This window comes from Schistocerca gregaria, chromosome 4 (assembly GCF_023897955.1).
Source record: "Schistocerca gregaria isolate iqSchGreg1 chromosome 4, iqSchGreg1.2, whole genome shotgun sequence".
In the NCBI taxonomy this organism is placed as follows: Eukaryota; Metazoa; Arthropoda; class Insecta; order Orthoptera; family Acrididae; genus Schistocerca; species Schistocerca gregaria.
Window position 1 is genome coordinate 676654790 of NC_064923.1, and position 20759 is coordinate 676675548.

The 20759-nt window shown below is 46.6% G+C and overlaps 1 protein-coding gene across 1 annotated transcript in view; it reads left to right on the top strand.

The window, feature by feature from the left end:
* LOC126267367 (odorant receptor Or2-like) overlaps positions 1-20759 on the top strand; it is a 79572-nt gene that overhangs the window by 26216 nt on the left and 32597 nt on the right. The window contains exon 3 of the mRNA XM_049972540.1: positions 9266-9499. Within this exon, the coding sequence (XP_049828497.1) occupies positions 9266-9499 (234 nt within the window). The remainder of the gene's footprint in view (positions 1-9265; positions 9500-20759) is intronic.

Genomic DNA, 20759 nt, shown 5'->3' on the forward strand with positions numbered 1-20759 from the left:
TTAACACACACACACACACACACACACACACACATATATATATATATATATATATATATACTCCTGGAAATTGAAACAAGAACACCGTGAATTCATTGTCCCAGGAAGGGGAAACTTTATTGACACATTCCTGGGGTCAGATACATCACATGTTCACACTGACAGAACCACAGGCACATAGACACAGGCAACAGAGCATGCACAATGTCGGCACTAGTACAGTGTATATCCACCTTTCGCAGCAATGCACGCTGCTATTCTCCCATGGAGACGATCGTAGAGATGCTGGATGTAGTCCTGTGGAACGGCTTGCCATGCCATTTCCACCTGGCGCCTCAGTTGGACCAGCGTTCGTGCTGGACGTGCAGACCGCGTGAGACGACGCTTCATCCAGTCCCAAACATACTCAATGGGGGACAGATCCGGAGATCTTGCTGGCCAGGGTAGTTGACTTACACCTTCTAGAGCACGTTGGGTGGCACGGGATACATGCGGACGTGCATTGTCCTGTTGGAACAGCAAGTTCCCTTGCCGGTCTAGGAATGGTAGAACGATGGGTTCGATGACGGTTTGGATGTACCGTGCACTATTCAGTGTCCCCTCGACGATCACCAGAGGTGTACGGCCAGTGTAGGAGATCGCTCCCCACACCATGATGCCGGGTGTTGGCCCTGTGTGCCTCGGTCGTATGCAGTCCTGACTGTGGCGCTCACCTGCACGGCGCCAAACACGCATACGACCATCATTGGCACCAAGGCAGAAGCGACTCTCATCGCTGAAGACGACACGTCTCCATTCGTCCCTCCATTCACGACTGTCGCGACCCCGCTGGAGGCGTGCTGCACGATGTTGGGGCGTGAGCGGAAGACGGCCTAACGGTGTGCGGGACCGTAGCCCAGCTTCATGGAGACGGTTGCGAATGGTCCTCGCCGATACCCCAGGAGCAACAGTGTCCCTAATTTGCTGGGAAGTGGCGGTGCGGTCCCCTACGGCACTGCGTAGGATCCTACGGTCTTGGCGTGCATCCGTGCGTCGCTGCGGTCCGGTCCCAGGTCGACGAGCACGTGCACTTTCCGCCGACCACTGGCGACAACATCGATGTACTGTGGAGACCTCATGCCCCACGTGTTGAGCAATTCGGCGGTACGTCCACCCGGCCTCCCGCATGCCCACTATACGCCCTCGCTCAAAGTCCGTCAACTGCACATACGGTTCACGTCCACGCTGTCGCGGCATGCTACCAGTGTTAAAGACTGCGATGGAGCTCCGTATGCCACGGCAAACTGGCTGACACTGACGGCGGCGGTGCACAAATGCTGCGCAGCTAGCGCCATTCGACGGCCAACACCGCGGTTCCTGGTGTGTCCGCTGTGCCGTGCGTGTGATCATTGCTTGTACAGCCCTCTCGCAGTGTCCGGAGCAAGTATGGTGGGTCTGACACACCGGTGTCAATGTGTTTTTTTTTCCATTTCCAGGAGTGTATATATTTCATCCATAGGATTATTCAGCACTTAACTTAAATGCGTGGCTGAGGTTTCATGTAACGACCTTCAAGCTATTTCTCTACCGTTCCACTCTCGCACAGACCGCGTGAAAAATGAACTCTTACGTATTTCCGAGCAACCTCTAATTTTTCTTATTTTGTTATGAAGTTCATTTCTCCCTACGTAAGTGGGCACCAGCACAGTATTTTCTTATTCTGAGAAGAAAGTTGGTGACTGAAGCTTCATAAAAAGATGTTGCCGTAACTGTGGTGGCTCTCTCTCCCCTATTTTGCGGTGATACATAACGAGCGAGCTGCCCTTCTCTGAATTTATTCGATGTACTCCGTCAATCCCGCCTGATACGTGTCCCACACCACATAATAATACTGCAGAAAAGGGCGGACAAGCGTAATGTAAACAATCTCTTTAATAGGACCGTTGGATTGTCTTTCTCCCAATAAATCGCAACGTTATCTACGTGATCGTTCCAATTTCAGTTATTTGTAAATGTAGACCCTAAGTATTTAGTTTTAGTATTTACAGCCTTTATATTTGTATTATTTATCGTGTAACCGAGATTTAGCGGGTTCCATATAGATCTCACGAGGATGGCTTCACACTTTTAGTTATTCAGTTTATTAAATACACAGAAAACTGACTCAATAAGCAATCTCATATTGTAAAGATAGTAAAATTCTCTAATTTGGCTGAAATGGCTTGAAAATAAACTTTAGAGCCACATAATATGATTGAAGTAAGAAAAATGATTAAGGCAACTGACAGTCAAAAAAGTTCCAAGAGAATGTCTTGAGAGCTACACTTTGCAAAATCAGTTGATCAACTTATCTTTGTAGACGCATTGTTGACTTGGGTGTCGTAGCTGTGGTGGCCGACTGGCATCTTTCTCTCAGTATCTCCGTGACGATTTTATGTTAAAAATCCATGGCGTACATCTCCCTCCGTCATCTCACTACATCGCCACCTTACATATAACAAGCCACAGCTTTTCCTCAGGGCATCACAACACAGAGCATAGAAGGAAATGCTATGTGCACTACAAGCTGTGTTCAGTGCAGGATCACACTGACATTCACCACCTCCTACCAGCAGTAGACGGTCAACGCTCGACTCTTTCACATGGAGGTACAAGAATGAGAGCTGACTCTACAAACGTCCACTGTCGGTTGCTTTGAAGGCGTCACTGCCAGGTTAGATGTCACAAAAAAGTTGTAGACTCCTGTTTACAAGTGGTTCTTTCTCTTAATTTGTGGTGTGCGAGTAATGTTGTAAACAGAAAATGATAGGGTGATTTACTGAATAACTGAATAACACAAGTCAGGAAGTCACTATCAGACGTTTTTATGGCCTTAAATGTATGTTTGTTTCAGTAATGTGACACATTTTGATTCGCTAAAGTAACAAATTTTTATTGTACATTTCAAACAACCAAAGAGAAAAATAAGTGATATGGAAAGGCTGTTATCGAAATCCAGGGTTTTCCCGCATATGGACTGACGAAACTGATATTCGGTCTGTGTCGTCTTCTGGAAAATGGTGAGGACATATATTGCTATGTTTAATCGAGTGCAATGTTTCTTAATCACAGCATTCATCCAGAGAGCTTTTCGAGTCACAAAACAAAGCTCAGCGGTCTGGCCCTGGTGGACCAACCGAGACCGATCGATCACCATGTCATCCTCAGCAATTGTTGTCAACGGATGCGGTATGGGGTCAGCATTTCTTGAATATAAACCACCAACAGTTACACTAGTAACTGCACGCAAGTAATTTCCGCGACCCAAGGTACGATACTCAGTTCTGAGGGGAAGAGAATTTTATGTCGGCAATGTCCGTCCCATGTATGCCGACACCTTTTACCACGGGGCATCTACCGAACACAATGAGACGCCCGCCGCCACTGCATAGGCTGTCACAAAACCCGCCCTTGTTCCTGCTTTTAATGATGACCCTTCGGAAAGCCTTACTACAAGAACATGGAGGGAGACGCCAGATAAAACGTCTGGAGATAAAACGTCCTGAGAAACCCAACTCAAAACTTAGGTGACTCATTGTAGCCACCTGCGTTAAAAACTAGCATGAAAGAAAAAGCTGATTGTCTTAGTAATACGTAGCAAAAGAAACGACGCCTATGATAGGCTATAAAACTCTAGTGCGTGGAGTTTTAACAAAGTACGAACGCTCTGATTGGCCAGAAAGAAAACACATGGCCACCGGCTTTGATATAGGCAAATTTCATACAGAGTAATTGTCTCTTATCTTTCACGTTTTTTTAATGAAATTTGGCGTACTGTCAGTGGTCCCCTAAAACTTTTATTTTCAGGCCTATGCTCTCTACTCTCTACCAAGTAATTTTTCATGTTCTGCTATTAGACAAACCCGGCACTGCCCGAGTATTCATTTAGCAATTTTCTGACAGAGTGAAGACAAAAAATCAACTGTGTTTGTAGTGTAACATCGAGTGTTTGAGCAAGGCAACCAGCGCCTCGCTGAGACGATTGCGGGAGTCATTATGTGAACACTACTTCACAGGCTTGTGTTAACTCGTAAGGAGTTAAACTGCGAAGTCTCCTAATACAGATAATCGCACCGAGCACTGACTGTTAACAATTGTGAGTGACTTGACGGCAACAACGTACGCGCTATTCCAGTTAAATAGCATGTGCTATGTCATTTAACTTACCTAGGCAATAACTAGGAGTCAGCCGGCCTCTGTGGCCGAGCAGTTCTAGGCGCTTCAGTCCGGAACCGCACTGCTGCTACGGTCGCAGGTTCGAATCCTGCCTCAGGTATCGATGTGATGTCCTTAGGTTAGTTAGGTTTAAGTAGTTCTAAGTCTAGTGGACTGATTACCTCAGATGTTAAGTGCCACAGTGCTCGGAGCCATTTGAATTAACTAGGAGTCTCAGATTCACTGACGACGTAGGAAAAGTGTCTGACGTGTTTAACAGTCGAGAGAGATTTACAATAGATTGTCACGTTCACAGCTCGCACAGACGGCCGCCACTGCTGCCGATACGCACGCCTGCGCCAAGTCACAACTGATATTCAATTGACACTCAGAACTGCTGTCATCTCCATCTTTCCTAATTTTTTCTACATTCAGCCATGACCCGTAGTTAAGCAAATTCACGATTCCGACAGCCGATCAGTCATTTCGCCAGAAAGCAGATACATGGCTCGTGTTGTCTGTAGTTCAACCATGTCTAAACGGTCAATACCGGGGTTCGATCGCGTCCGCATTGTTACTTTGTGCGAGGAACGGCTCCCAAAATGGGAAGTGTCAAGGGGCAAGGACCCTGCAGCCAACTCGCAGTTTAAACGATCTAATACGCCAGCTAGACAGAGTTTGCCACGATATCTCTGAGGAGGATGTCCAGCAGCTCTGTAAACACCAAGCCGAATAAATGCTTGCATAAGGGCCAGAGGTGGACGAAAGCGTTATTGATTTGCTGAATTTGTGGAAGTCTTTTTCTTGAATAAATTATCCAATTTTTCTGAAATTGTAATCATTTGTATGAGTGTAGATGTACATGACATCTTTCAATTTCCGTCCAGTGCAGACAATTCCTTCGCGGTGCGTCGTTTTCTTTTTGTCTGAGAGAGTATTTAAGCTTATAATGAAATGTATGCTAAAATAATAAGAAATGAAATTACAACTTTTCATAGGCGAATAACACCATTTACACAAATAGTCCCCCACGGCACTAACAGGTGGCACTGTTTGCCATTTATTCTGGTGTATATATTGAGATGCTTCGAAACGAGTTGCTTAAAAATTTAAAAATGAAAGAAAGAAAATCATGTTGTTTAAAAATGTTTGATATTTTTTATCTTGAGTGTGTGTAAATGTCTTGAATTTACAGTTATCAGAAGTTCTTCAATGTGTTTCTGTTCTCTTGCCTGGACACATTAAATACACTACTGCCCATTAAAATTGCTACACCACGAAGATGATGTGCTACAGACGTGAAATTTAACCGCCAGGAAGAAGATGCTGTGATATGCAAATGATTAGCTTTTCAGAGCATTCACACAACGTGCTGACATGAGGAAAGTCTCCAACCGTTTTCTGATACACAAACAGCAGTTGACCGGCGTTGGGTCGTGAAACGTAGTTGATGACTAGTGTAAGGAGGAGAAATGCGTTTCCGACTTTGATGAAGGTCGGATTGTATCCCGTCGCGATTGCGATTTATCGTATCGCGACATTACTGCTCACGTTGGTCGAGATCCAGTGGGGTTAGCAGAATATGGAATCGGTCGGTTCAGGAGGGTAATACGGGACGCCGTGCTAGATCTCAACGGCCTCGTATCACTAGCAGTCGAGATGACAGGCATCTTATCCGCATGGCTGTAATGGATCGTGCAGCTACGTCTCGATCCCTGAGTCAACACATAGGGACGTTTGCAAGACAACAACCATCTGCACGAACAGTTCGGCGACGTTTGCAGCAACATGGACTATCAGCTCGGAGACCGTGGCTGCGGTTACCCTTGACGCTTCATCACAGACAGGAGTGGATACGATGGTGTACTCAACGACGAACCTGGGTGCACGAATGGCAAAACGTCATTTTTTCGGATGAATCCAGGTTCTGTTTACAGCATCATTATGGTCGCATCCGTGTTAGGCGACATCGCGGTGAACGCAGATTGGAATCGTCGCATTCGTCATCGCCATACTGGCGCATCAACCGGCGTGATGGTATGGGGTGCCATTGGTTACACGTCTCGTCACACTGACGGTACTTTGAACAGTGGACGTTACATTTCAGATGTGTTACGCCCCGTGGCTCTACCCTTCATTCGATCCCTCCGAAACCCAACATTTCAGCAGGATAATGCATGACCGGAAGTTACAAGTCCTGTACGGGCCTTTCTGGATACAGAAAATGTTCTACAGCTGCCCTGGCCAGCACATTGTCTAGATCTCTCACCAATTGAAAACGTCTTGTCAATGGTGGTCGAGCAACAGTCTCGTCACAATACTCCTGATGAACTGCGGTATTGTGTTGAACCTGCATGGGCCGCTGTACCTGTACACGCCATCCAAGCTCTGTTTGACTCAATGCCCAGGCGTATCAAAGCAGTTATTATGGCCAGAGGTGGTTGTTCTGGGTACTGATTTCTCAGGATGTATGCACCAAAATTGCGTGAAAATGTAATCATATGTCATTGCTAGTATAATATATTTGTCCAATGAATGCCCGTTTATCATCTGCCTTTACATCTACATTCTACGAGGGTCAGTCAAAAAGTAATGCCTCCTATTTTTTTTTCTACGTTTAATTGTCAGGAAATTTAAATGCAATTACATAGGTTGAAAACCACAACATTGAGGATCATTTTGTCATTTTTCAATGTAAGCTCCGCCCATCTCTACAGTTTTGGTCCATCTTTGAACAAGGGCATGTATCCCAGCACGGTAAAAATCACAGCTCTGCTTCCTAAGCCATTGACGCACGGATGTTTTGACGGCCTCCTCATCTTCAAAATGAATCCCACGATGAGCTTCTTTTAGTGGCCTGAACAGATGGAAGTCTGATGGTGCCAGGTCAGGGCTGTGTGGGGGATGAGGCAAAACTTCCCATCCAATTTTGACAATCTCGTCAGAGGTGTGACGACTGGTGTGTGGTCTTGCATTGTCATGCAAAAGAAGAACATCTGCCATTGATTTTGTTGGGCGAACTCGCTGAAGACGTGCTTTAAGTTTTTTGAGGGTTGTGACGTATTGAACAGAATTTATTGTGCATCCCTGCTCCAAAAAATCAACCAGAATCACACCCTCTGTATCCCAGAAAACTGTTGCCATAACTTTCCCTGCCAATCGCACAGTTTTGAATTTTTTCTTCCTCGGCGAGCTTGTGTGACGCCACTCCATTGACTGCCTCTTTGATTCGGGTTCAAAAAAATGCACCCATGTTTCGTCCCTGGTCACAATTTTTTTCAGAAACTCATCTCCCTCCAAACGGAAGCGCTGCAAGTGTTGGGAGGCTATTGTTTTCCTTGCCTCTTTATTCTGATCGGTTAACATTCTTGGAACCCACCGTGCACAAACTTTTGTGTACCCCAATTGTTTAATAATCGTGATCACACTGCCTTTACTAAGAGAAATAATGCGACACACTTCATCTGCAGTCACCCGACGGTCACCACGAATGATGTCATCAACTTGCTGAATGTTGTGTGGAGTCACTGCACTCACCGGCCTGCCGCTCCGCTTTTCGTCAGTCAACGGTGTTTGCCCTTCAGCTTCCTTACAACGACGAACCCATCGTCTAACAGTGCTGACATCCACTGTCACAACACCATACACCTTCTTCAGTCTTTCATGAATGCGTATGGGCGTTTCACCTTCTGCATTCAAGAATTCAATCACACAACGCTGTCTCAAACGAACATCGATGTCGGCCATCTTACAAACTTCTGCTGTGCTGCCACCTGTTGACACAGAAAGTTACTACTGCAGTGGATTGCAGAAGAAGGTTTGAGGAATGGCGCAAAATTCAAATTTTTCACTTAACTTAATTTTTTTAAGTAGAAAAAAAATGGGAGGCATTACTTTTTGACCGACCCTCGTACATTTATACTCGGCAAGCCACCCAACGGCGCGTGGCGGAGGGCACTATACGTGCCACTGTCATCACCTCCCTTTTCTGTTCCAGTCGCGTATGGTTCGCGGGAAGAACGACTGTCTGAAAGCCTCCGTGCGCGCTCGAATCTCTCTAATTTTGCATTCGTGATCTCCACGGGAGGTATAAGTAGGGGGAAGCAGTATATTCGATACCTCATCCAGAAACGCACCCTCTCGAAACCTGGCGAGCAAGCTACACCGCGATGCAGAGCGTCTGTCTTGCAGAGTCTGCCACTTGAGTTTGCTAAACATCTCCGTTAGGCTATCACGGTTACCAAATAACCCTGTGACGAAACGCGCCGCTCTTCTTTGGATCTTCTCTATCTCCTCCGTCAACCCAATATGGTACGGATGCCACACTGATGAGCAATACTCAAGTATAGGTCGAATGAGTGTTTTGTAAACCACCTCCTTTGTTGATGGACTACATTTTCTAAGAACTCTCCCAATGAATCTCAACCTGGTACCCGCCTTACCAACAATTAATTTTATATGATCATTCCACTTCAAATAGTTCCGTACGCATACTCCCAGATATTTTACAGAAGTAACTGCTACCAGAGTTTGTTCCGCTATCATATAATCATTCAATAAAATATCCTTCTTTCTATGTATTCACAATATATTACATTTGTCTATCTTAAGGGTCAGTTGCCACTCCCTGCACCAAGTGCCTATCCGCTGCAGATCTTCCTGCATTTCGCTGCAATTTTCTAATGCTGCAACTTCTCTGCATCATCCGCGAAAAGCCGCATGGAACTTCCGACTCTATCTACTAGGTCTTTTATATATAATGTTACTTAAAAACCGTCTTGATTGCAAATATTTTTATTCATATGACCGGTTTCGGTTCATTCAGAACCATCTTCAGATCTTATATTTCAGTTACAGGAGTAACCCGTCCAAATCCAGCAGTTTTCACATGCTACGTCACATATTATATATATTGTGAAAAGCAGTGGTACCATAACACTCCCCTGTGGCACGCCAGACGTGGTGTATCCCGCGTATGTTTGTATCCCGCGGTAACCGACTATTGGAGGTATGCGGTCCACCCTTCCGTGACGTCCAGATGACGTGCAGAGTGAGGCTACGGTAACGGAGAGCGGCGGCGCTGTCCCCGCAGGAGTACGGCCGGGAGCTGGCCGGCGAGAAGGCGTCGGTGCTGGCGGGCTGCTGCCGGCGGGCGCGCCGCGTCGTGGTGGGCCACGTGGCCGTCGGCGCCGTGGCGTACGTGTGCGGCGTGGCGCTGCCCGCCGTGCGCGGTCGCGTGTGCCCCGCCGCTGGCTGCAGGGCCAGGGACGGCTTCCCCGTGCTCGTCTGGTACCCCTTCCCCTTCACCGTGTCGCCCGCGTACGAGGTAATCGCCGCACCGACGTTTCTCAGCTGCAGCACCTTTCATTTTCCCGCTACTTGTACGAGGTTTGTCCGGAAAATACGTATAAAAGTGGAATAATAACTTTATTCTACAATTAATCAGGTATAACAATATGGTCTCCTTCAAAGAACTGAGACGCGATACACTTCTGCCAACGCCGTTTTCACTGTTGATAACATTACTGAAAGTCTCCGGTTGTGATGTTGTTCAGTTGCCGCCTTGATGGCTCCACATCTCCCAAGTGCCGCACCCGAAGCACCATTTTGCATTTTCGGGACGTGAAGAAATCACACGGGGCTAAATCGGGTGGTTGAGCTTCGGGCCAAAAACTCCGGCACAACGAGCGACGTGTGAGCGGGCGCATTGTCGTGATGAAGGATCCACCTGCCCCCTTTTGCCAACTCCGGTCGAACTCGGGCCACACGAGCTCTGAGACGTGTCAGGACTTCAACGTAAAAATTTCCTTTCACTCTCTGGCCGGGAGGGACAAATTCCTTGTGAACAAAGCCCCTAGAATCAAAGAAAACCATCAACATTGTCTTCACATTGGACCTTCATTTTCTCGACGTTTTTGTTCTCGGTTCTCCTACTAGTTTCCATTCCTTGCTTTGAAATTTGACCTCCACATCGATTCGTAAACCCAGGGCTCGTCTCCAGTGATGACTCGGTTGAGAAAGTCTCCTCGTTCCTCTACCTCCAACCATTCCTCACAGCACACGACCCTCTTTGCTTTCTGTTCTGGCCTCAAGAGCTTCGGTACGATTTTCGCACACAATTTCTTTATTGTGTCAGGATTTCGTGAACGATTGTTTTGGGGATTGACAGCTCGTCAGAAGTCATTCTGACTGCCAATCTACGGTCTTTAAGAACACAAGCCCGAATTCGTTCAACATTTACATCGGAACTCGATGTCGACGGGCGTCCTGGGCGAGGGTCATCGTTCACTTCTTCTCGACCATCCCGGAACCTTTTTAACCACTTGTTCACGGTCGGTTCCTTCAGAGAATTGTCTCCGTAAACCTGTTTCAAACACTCAAAAATCTTGCTGCCATTCTTGCCTAGCTTTGCAAGAAACTTGATGTTGACGCGCTGTTCCTCAATCAGATAGAGCTCCATGCCGAGGGCAGGTGATAAAGGGTAACTGTCAACAAGCTGCTGCACGCTCCCTGCTTCACGCAGAGTGCTCTGACTCGAACTGAGCGTTGATGGGATTGATTACAGCAGTATTCCCACCTGGCGGTGACTGCAACCCGTAACATAAAGACGTTATTCAACTTTTATACGTATTTTCCAGACAAACCTCTTATGGTCGTAAATAAAAAGAACTGAGATGAACACTCCTGTCGTTCAGTTGCCACTTTTGAGTCTTTTTTTCAGTTTCATCACTTTTTGCACCTTTTTTAACCAGCGCCCTTTGTAAAATGGTTCAAATGGCTGTGAGTACTATGGGACTTAATATATGAGGTCATCAGTGCCCTAGAACTTAAACCTAACTAACCTAAGGACACCACTCAGCCGCGCGGGATTAGCCGAGCGGTTTATGACGCTTCAGTCATGGACTGTGTGGCTCGTCCCGGCTGAGGTTCGAGTCCTCCCTCGGGTATGGGTGTGTGTGTTCGTCCTTAGCATAATTTAGTTTAAGTAGTGTGTAAGCTTACCGACTGATGACCTTAGAAGTTAAGTCCCATAAGGTTTCACACACATTTGAACATTTGACACCACACACATCCATGTCCGAGGCAGGATTCGAACCTGCGTCCGTAGCGGTCGCGCGGTTCCAGACTGAAGCGCCTAGCATTGCTCCGCCACAGCGGCCGGCCAGCACCATTTGTAACACTAGTTCATCCTCTAAGTCTTTCACGACAAATACTGTTTACCGTATTTTTGAGACCCACTGTTGAAATTTAGTTTTTGACCAAAGAGTTTCCCACGGAAGACATGTGTGGACGAGTTTGCACAGCAACTTGGTTGAACCGTGCGTGGCTCAGGTGCCCGCCATCTTGTATTTTACACACTGTTTTCTGCGTACTTCCACCTCAGTACGTTAATTTAAATTACTACTGTCATTGAGTTGCTGCTTTGCTTGATCGTGACCGGCGTTCGCAGCGCGTATCGATATATCCCCTCTTGTAATATCTTTGCTACCCGAGCGGTCTAAGGCGCTGCAGTCATCGACTGTGCGACTGGTACCGCCGGAGGTTCCAGTCCTCCCTCGGGCATGGGTGTGTGTGTCTGTCCTTAGGATAATTTAGGTTACGTAGTGTGTAATCTTAGGAACTGATGACCTTAGCAATTAAGTCCAATAAGGTCTTCACACACATTCGAACATTTGAGTATCTTTGCTGGACTGCTATGACTTCTGGTTCGTCGTCTGTCGTAAGCAGTTCGGATTGGAAGTTCGCGTCGCGAGTTTGTGCGAGTTCGGGTCTACCAATAAGTTGGAGCGCGTCTGGAGTGCAGTCCGAATCTGCCAATCGGAGTGGCGATGTGATACTAGGACAGTCGGGTTGGAGCTGCAGTGAGGTCTGCATCGACATGGCTCGCCCGACCATTGCAGCCACGCATTACTCGAGCCGGGCGACGGTCTTGGTGGATCATCGGTTGGTCGTCCTACCTGACGATGCGTTTTGGCTCTCCGATCGTTCATGAGTCGGCTGTGTGTGTGTGTGTGTGTGTGCATCGACTCCCGATTTGTTTTGGTGTGTGTTTAGTCACTGTCTGGTATCGTTCAGGTCTTCGTACAAGTGTCTGACAGGTTGTGTCTGTAATTGTCCTTATTTCTACTGACGACTATTTTAGATGTTGTCGGCATTCTGCGGCTAGTCGGTCGGTTGCTGGGAAGTTTTCCTGTGACGCTCGGAACTTTTGGTCTGAATTCTCATGTGCTCTTTAATGGCAAGCAAGCGCTTTGTCGGTCGGTCCGTGGCTGTCCCTTGATTGGGTTCAGACGCATCAAGTATAGTTGGGCTCACCACCTGTCTCACCTAAGTGAACGAGGGCAGACCTCCCTGGAGGCCTTCTGAGTGCCACCGGTGCTTTATTATCTGTTATCAGCTATTTTAAATTTTAGGCTTATGGTTATTGTTTGTTTCCTAAAATTTTGGAAAATTAATTTTAAATTTACCTTTCATACTTAAACACTGCTGGCCTTCTGCTTTTAAACTTCTAAGGTAATATATTCGGAATTTTTGAATTTTAATTGTGGCCTTCAGCCATTTGTGTTGAATCTTGCATATGTTGCCTTTTGGGTTTTTAATTATTTTATTGCTACCTTCATTGAATTTGGATTTTTTTAAGTTTTCTTGTTGGCCTTCTGCCTTTAAAGGTCTATGGTAATATATTCAAAAATTTTGGAAATTAATTGTGGCCCTCAGCCTTTTGTATCGCACTTTGCGTATGTTGTTTTTGAATTATTTTATTGCTATCTTAATTGGATTTTTATCTTCTTAAGATTTCTTGTTGGAGGCCTTCACCCCCCTTAAAAGAGTTGCTAAATTACAATAAATGACAATTAGAAACAGAAACTGTCCTCAACCCTTGGCCCTTTCCACAATCCTATTACCTGTATTGCCCAGCGGGTTTAGTGGTGTGGAATAGGGTACTTTACACTGATATGACTAAAATAATGGGATAGCGATATGCAAATACACAGATGGCGATAGTATCGCTTACTCAGTGTATAAAAGGGTACTACATTGGGGCTGTCATTCGTACTCTGGTGATTCACGTGAGAAGGTGACACGACTATGGCCGCAGACGGGAATTAACTATTTGAACTTGCAATGGTAATTCCAGCTGGAGTCATAGACATATGATTTCGGAAATTGCTAGAGAATTCAAAATTCTGAAATCACAGTACCGAGAATACCAAAATTCAGGCATTACCTCTCACCATGGGCAACACAGTTCCCGACGGCCTTCACTTAACGACCGACAGCAGAAGTTTTTGCGTAGATTTGTCAGCGCTAACAGCCAAGAAACACTGAGTGAAACAATAGCAAAAAATCGGTGTGGGACTCGCGACGAATGTATCCTTTAGCACTGTGGGACGAAATTTGCTGTTAAATGGCTATGGCAGCAGAAGACCGATGTGAGTGCCTTTGCTATCCTGGACTCGTGACCATATCGGTTGGACGCTAAGGGCTGATGGTAGCGTTGGAGTAGCGCAGACACACGCAGCAATGGACCCACGTTATCAACAAGGCACTGCGCAAGCTTATGATGGCTTCATAATGGTGTGGGCTGTGTTTGCAAGGACCGAACTGGATCCTCTGCTACAACTGATCGTTCGCAGCTCGTGGTCGTGCGGTAGCGTTCTCACTTCCCACGCCCGGGTTCGATTCCCGGTGGGGTTAGGGATTTTCTCTGCCTCGTGATGACTGGGTGTTGTGTGATGTCCTTAGGTTAGTTAGGTTTAAGTAGTTGTAAGTTCTAGGGGACTGATGACCATAGATGTTCAGTCCCATAGTGGTCAGAGCCATTTAAACCATTTTTTTTCCCCAACTGATCATTAACTGGAACTGTTTATGTTCGACTACGTGGAGGCTATTTTCAGTCATTCATGGCCTCCACGTTCCCAGACAACGATGAAATTTTTGTGGCTGGCAATACGCCATGTTACTGGGCCATAGTTGTTCGTGACTGGTTTCACGAACGTTCTAGACAGTTCGAGAGAATGATTAGGTCATGCAGACAGCCCAACACGAATCCCGTCGAACGTTGAGGGACATAACGGAGAGGTCCTTTGACGCACGAAATTGTGCACCATCAACATTCTTGCAATTGCGAGCGACTGTAGATGCAGCTGGCCTCAGTATTTCTGCGAGAAACTTCCAGTGCCTTCTTGAGTCCGTGCCACGTCGAGTTGCCGCCATATGCCTGGCAAAAGGAAGTCTGACACCGTATGAGGAGGTCACCTCAGTGTTTGTACCACTGTTCCTAGCCCTTTTCCTGCACCTGTCAGAAATGGTTCGCAGGAAGAAAGATTGTTACCAAGTCTCCCTGCGAGCTTGACTCTCTCTGATTTTACTCCCGCCGGAGACTCGAGTCCTCCCTCGGGCATGGGTGTGTGTATTGTTCTTAGCATAAGTTCGTTTAAGTAGTGTGTAAGTCTAGGGCCGATCACCTCAGCAGCTTGGTCCCTTAGGAATTCACACACATTTGAACATATTTTCTAATTTTCACGGACTTTTCTGGAGATATTGGTAGGAAGATGCAATGTATTGGTTGACTCTTCTAGGAACGTACGCTGGCGGAATTTTAACAGTAAACCACATCTTGATGCAGAAGTTCCCCTTGCGTCGTCTGCCACTGTAGTTGGGTGAGGATCGCGCTAACTAAATGAAACTGCAACAGAACGCGCTGCTCTACTTTGGATATTATCAATACCTTCTTTCAATCCAATATTCTTATGGATTTCAGACTGATGTATAATATTCAAGTACTGATCAAACGAGGTGTTTGTAAGCGACCTCCTTTTTGGGACGACTACACTTCCTGAAGATTCGTCCAACGTATCGCACTCGAGCGCCAACCTTGCCTGCAATTTGTTTTAAGTCGTCATTCCAGTAGACATACTCCTAAAGACAGTCACATAAAAAAGTAACATTCTCAGGGACTGCCATCAGGGCACCAAGACATAATAATTGCATACTGTGCGGTTGTAAGCATAGTGATTCATTTGCTACGGTTATCAGCGATCAGATGGCACTTATGAAGCTTGTTTCTGTGCACTCTGATTTTTCTCCTGCAGACAGGAACTGTATTGAGTTTAGAGATGAACTGTGATTCTAACATTCATCCTGGGGCCCACACCCAACCGACGAGTGGGTACTCATGTTGAATGACTGTAGCGGTTTCAACGGGGTCCACTACGGGGGTGTAGGAAGTTGAGCTGACGCATCGACGATCGCTGCACGTGCTGGAGACAGTGTATCGGTGATGAGTCACAACCTTAGTTACTAGTCTGTGGAACATTCGCACACTTGTAGGCCACGCTCTGCATGAGTGTGCAGTGCAGGCGCACTTCAAGATCGACTCACTGTGCGAGCAACGGCGGCCGTCCGAACATCATCCAGGTAGGAAACTGAGGGACATGCTGCACCTCCTGTGTCATTGAGGGCCACTGGTAATTACCTCCTTGTAGCAGCACTAAGATCACATATGTCTACGGCAAGACAGCTACTGACACCACGATGCTACCAAGCAAGGCTCCACTGGTGTTGTGAAGGAGCTAAGTCGAGAATTTAATGGCGCTCGTCTTCAGTGATGATAAGTTCTTTCTGTACACAACTGATGGACAGTGAGTGGCCTACTCCGGAATGCATGCAGCAATAGCTACAGGGCCCGCCCCAGTCCTCATGATGTGGACAGCCATCAGTTACAATTGGAGGTGACACATGGCTTCACTACAAGGTTAACTAACCAGTGCTCGCTCATTACTCAATTTGCCATCCCCAAGCTACTGCCATTTCTGTGACAGGAAGCTGAAGTGCATTTTCAGCAGGACACTGCACCTTTACAAAAGGTTGCTAACACGCAATGTGCTCTTCCACCACTGTTTGATCATCCTTTACTGTGACAAGTGTGTTTCAATTGGTCTGAATATGTTATCATTCTCCAACAATGATGAACTACCTGTCACATCACTTGTTAATGACATACGTTTGCCATTGTGCGTGTAGCATTTGTTTCCGGCAGGGTATTTCGTGGCTGTGACTGCTTCCCGTGAACGTTTATCAATCATATAATCATACATTAAGGGGCCTTTCTGCGTATTTATGCGCAGTACGTTACATTTGTTTATGTTGATCAATTGCCAATCTCTGCATCAAGCAGCGATCTTCTTCAAGCCTTCATGTAGGCTATTTCAGTGCAGGTTTTTAGTTTTGCGGCTTCTCTCTAGCCAAGAACATAAACTAAAAGCCTCACGGGACTTCCGACATTAGGCACGATGTCTTTCGTGTATACTGTAGAGAGTAATAATCCTGTAACTCTTCCAGGGGGTCAAACCATCAGCAGGCAAACAGGAAATCAAGTGGAGCAACTGGAGGGTTTGGGATTCACGTCATTCACCATTGTTTACTAAAACATATTTATTTAAGAAACATGACTGGAGTCAGGTAGATTAACAGGAATACAAACAATAGTCTGAAATTTGCAAATGTAAGAAATTACACACTTTAGTTTAGTGACAATTTAAATAGAGCAAAATTTAAAAATAAAAGCCGTGTCTGACAGAAGTTGTTACATTTCAGACTCAAAAGTTTCCCTTTTACAAACCATAACTCAGAAAACGCTTCAACAAATGAACAAACAATTAATATTTAGAAACGGATGGCTCCTTAAGACAACATAGAAGAATAACTCATCTCAGAGGTTAAAAACTTAATAGCTACACCGGAAGAAAGAGAAACTTACAGCTGCCTCGAGACAACTAGGATATAGAAATTCTTAAAAGACGCCTCGAAGTGAATATAGACGATCTAATAATGCACAAAGGTGCACAAATTTATATAACTGCCTTTAGAAAGACAGAGGAAGTTACTTAAATCTCGTCCCAATGAACAGTTAAGTAATTAGTAACAGAACGAGTGCGCACAGATTGATATAACTGCCTTTAGACAGACAGTGAAAATTATCTTCAGGTATAACCTAGAAAACACTTAAGTCATTCAGTAAGTGAACTTGAATGCGTAGCGGCTTAAGAACGCCATTTAAAAAGGAGGGGAACCAATAATTGCTACTCAGAACCAACTTGTGGCAAAAAGTAAATACACTCCTGGAAATGGAAAAAAGAACACATTGACACCGGTGTGTCAGACCCACCATACTTGCTCCGGACACTGCGAGAGGGCTGTACAAGCAATGATCACACGCACGGCACAGCGGACACGCCAGGAACCGCGGTGTTGGCCGTCGAATGGCGCTAGCTGCGCAGCATTTTTGCACCGCCGCCGTCAGTGTCAGCCAGTTTGCCGTGGCATACGGAGCTCCATCGCAGTCTTTAACACTGGTAGCATGCCGCGACAGCGTGGACGTGAACCGTATGTGCAGTTGATGGACTTTGAGCGAGGGCGTATAGTGGGCATGAGGGAGGCCGGGTGGAAGTACCGCCGAATTGCTCAACACGTGGGGCGTGAGGTCTCCACAGTACATCGATGTTGTCGCCAGTGGTCGGCGGAAGGTGCACGTGCCCGTCGACCTGGGACCGGACTGCAGCGACGCACGGATGCACCCCAAGACCGTAGGAATCTACGCAGTGCCGTAGGGGACCGCACCGCCACTTCTCATCAAATTAGGGACACTGTTGCTCCTGGGGTATCGGCGAGGACCATTCGCAACCGTCTCCATGAAGCTGGGCTACGGTCCCGCACACCGTTAGGCCGTCTTCCGCTCACGCCCCAACATCGTGTAGCCCGCCTCCAGTGGTGTCGCGACAGGCGTGAATGGAGGGACGAATGGAGACGTGTCGTCTTCAGCGATGAGAGTCGCTTCTGCCTTGGTGCCAATGATGGTCGTATGCGTGTTTGGCGCCGTGCAGGTGAGCGCCACAATCAGGACTGCATACGACCGAGGCACACAGGGCCAACACCCGGCATCATGGTGTGGGGAGCGATCTCCTACACTGGCCGTACACCGCTGGTGATCGTCGAGGGCACACTGACTAGTGCACGGTACATCCAAACCGTCATCGAACCCATCGTTCTACCATTTCTAGACCGGCAAGGGAACTTGCTGTTCCAACAGGACAATGCACGTCCGCATGTATCCCGTGCCACCCAACGTGCTCTAGAAGGTGTAAGTCAACTACCCTGGCCAGCAAGATCTCCGGATCTGTCCCCCATTGAGCATGTTTGGGACTGGATGAAGCGTCGTCTCACGCGGTCTGCACGTCCAGCACGAACGCTGGTCCAACTGAGGCGCCAGGTGGAAATGGCATGGCAAGCCGTTCCACAGGACTACATCCAGCATCTCTACGATCGTCTCCATGGGAGAATAGCAGCGTGCATTGCTGCGAAATGTGGATATACACTGTACTAGTGCCGACGTTGTGCATGCTCTGGTGCCTGTGTGTATGTGCCTGTGGTTCTGTCAGTGTGATCATGTGATGTATCTGACCCCAGAAATGTGTCAATAAAGTTTCCCCTTCCTGGGACAATGAATTCACGGTGTTCTTATTTCAGTTTCCAGGAGTGTATATAAATAAATAAATCATCACAAAAGATCACCCCATGAAAACAATAACAAATAGTTGAACACTTAAATCTAGTAAGGTATAAGTAGCCTTGAGACAGGCAATAAATTTCTTTTACTCTTCATTTCACAAATGGCTAGTAAACGAACGCATGTGAAACCTTCAGAGCTTAGTAACAATAATAGTTTTACACCCTTTGCCTTTTATACCCCGTGAACCTCAAATGCGCCCGTTACTATCAACGGGCTATATTATCACAAATTCGACATCTCAATATGATACGTGCGATTCATCTACAACAGACCAAGATGTGGCCTAGAAGAGCACTTGACTCAACAAAGTCACGAACATCAAAATGAACACAATTTTAACACAAATTTCAAACAGTAATTTACATAACGTGAGTGAAGGCAGTTCAAGGGTAGCTGGCAGCTGTGGACTCGATGAAGCAGACATACAGAAGCGACTTTAACAGTCGCAATAAGATGAGTACATACTAAGTCCAGATCCAAGACAGTCACAGCGTGCCACAAAAGTAGAAAACTGCAACAGACTAAGGAAGCGGCTAAATTCCACTGTACTTCTCACTTCAAAAAGTGGTTCTAATGGCTCTAAGCACTATGAGACTTAGCATCTGAGGCCATCAGTTCCCTAGACTTAGAACTACCTAAACCTAACTAATCTTAAGGACATCACACACATCCATGCCGGAGGTAGGATTCGTACCTATGGCCGTAGTAGCCGCGTAGCTCCGGACTGAACCGCCGGGAATTCTCACATAATACAGCTCCGCGACCACAGTGCTAGTGCAGATTGACGGATGCTTCAGATGATGCTCTTCAAAAAGTTGGTCTAAGGCTAAACATGGTCGCACTTGAAGCAATGTCCAGAATTACCAACTCATCGACACCACTGCTAAAAGTGAGAAATTGAATTGGGAGAACAGTTATCTCCGATTCTTCACGCCTTCCAGGGCAACGCCACAAGGTATTAAGTCTCGCAACACGTATCATAAAGCTCCTTGCATAAATGACTTCCACCGAGCCGAACAAATAGGAAATTCAAATAGCCAAAACGATATTAACATTCCAGCTTTTGATAACACGCGTGCCCACAACTACACTACTGGCCATTAAAATTGCTACGCCACTAAGATGACGTGCTACAAACGCGAAATTTAACCAACAGGAAGAAGATGCTATGATATGCAAATGTTTCGCATTTCAGAGCATTCACACAAGGTTGGCGCCGGTGGCGACACCTACAACGTGCTGATATGAGGAAAGTTTCCAACCGATTTCTCATACACAAACAGCAGTGGACCGGCGTTGCCTGGTGAAACGTTGTTGTGATGCCTCGTGTAAGGAGAAGAAATGCCTACCATCAAGTTTCCGAGGTTGATAAAGGTCGGATTGTAGCGTATCGCGATTACGGTTTATCATATCGCGACATTTCTGCATCGCGTTGGTCGAGATACAATGACTGTTAGCAGAATATGGAATCGCAGGGTTCAGGAGGGTACACGGAACGTCGTACTGGATCGCAACGGCCTCGTATCACTGCAGTCGAGTTGACAGCCATCTTATCCTCATGGCTGTAACGGATCGTGGAGCCACGTCTCGACCCCTGAGTCAACAGATGGGGACGTCTGAAAGACAACAACCATCTGCACGAACAGTTGGACGACGTTTGCAGCAGCATGGACTATCAGCTCGGAGACCATGGCTGCGGTTACACTTGACGCTGAATCACAGGCAGGAGCGCCTGCGATGGTGTACTCAACGAGGAACCTGGGTGCACGAATGGAAAAACGTCATTTTTCTTCGGATGAATCCAGGTTCTGTATACAGCATCATGATGGTCGAACCCGTGTTTGGCGACCTGGCGGTGAACGCACATTGCAAGCGTGTATTCGTCATCGCCAGACTGACGTATCACCCGGCCCACGGTATGAGGTGCCATTGGTTACACGTCTCGGTCACCTCTTTTCCGCATTGAGTGCACTTTAAACAGTGGACGTTACATTTCAGATGTGTTACGAACCGT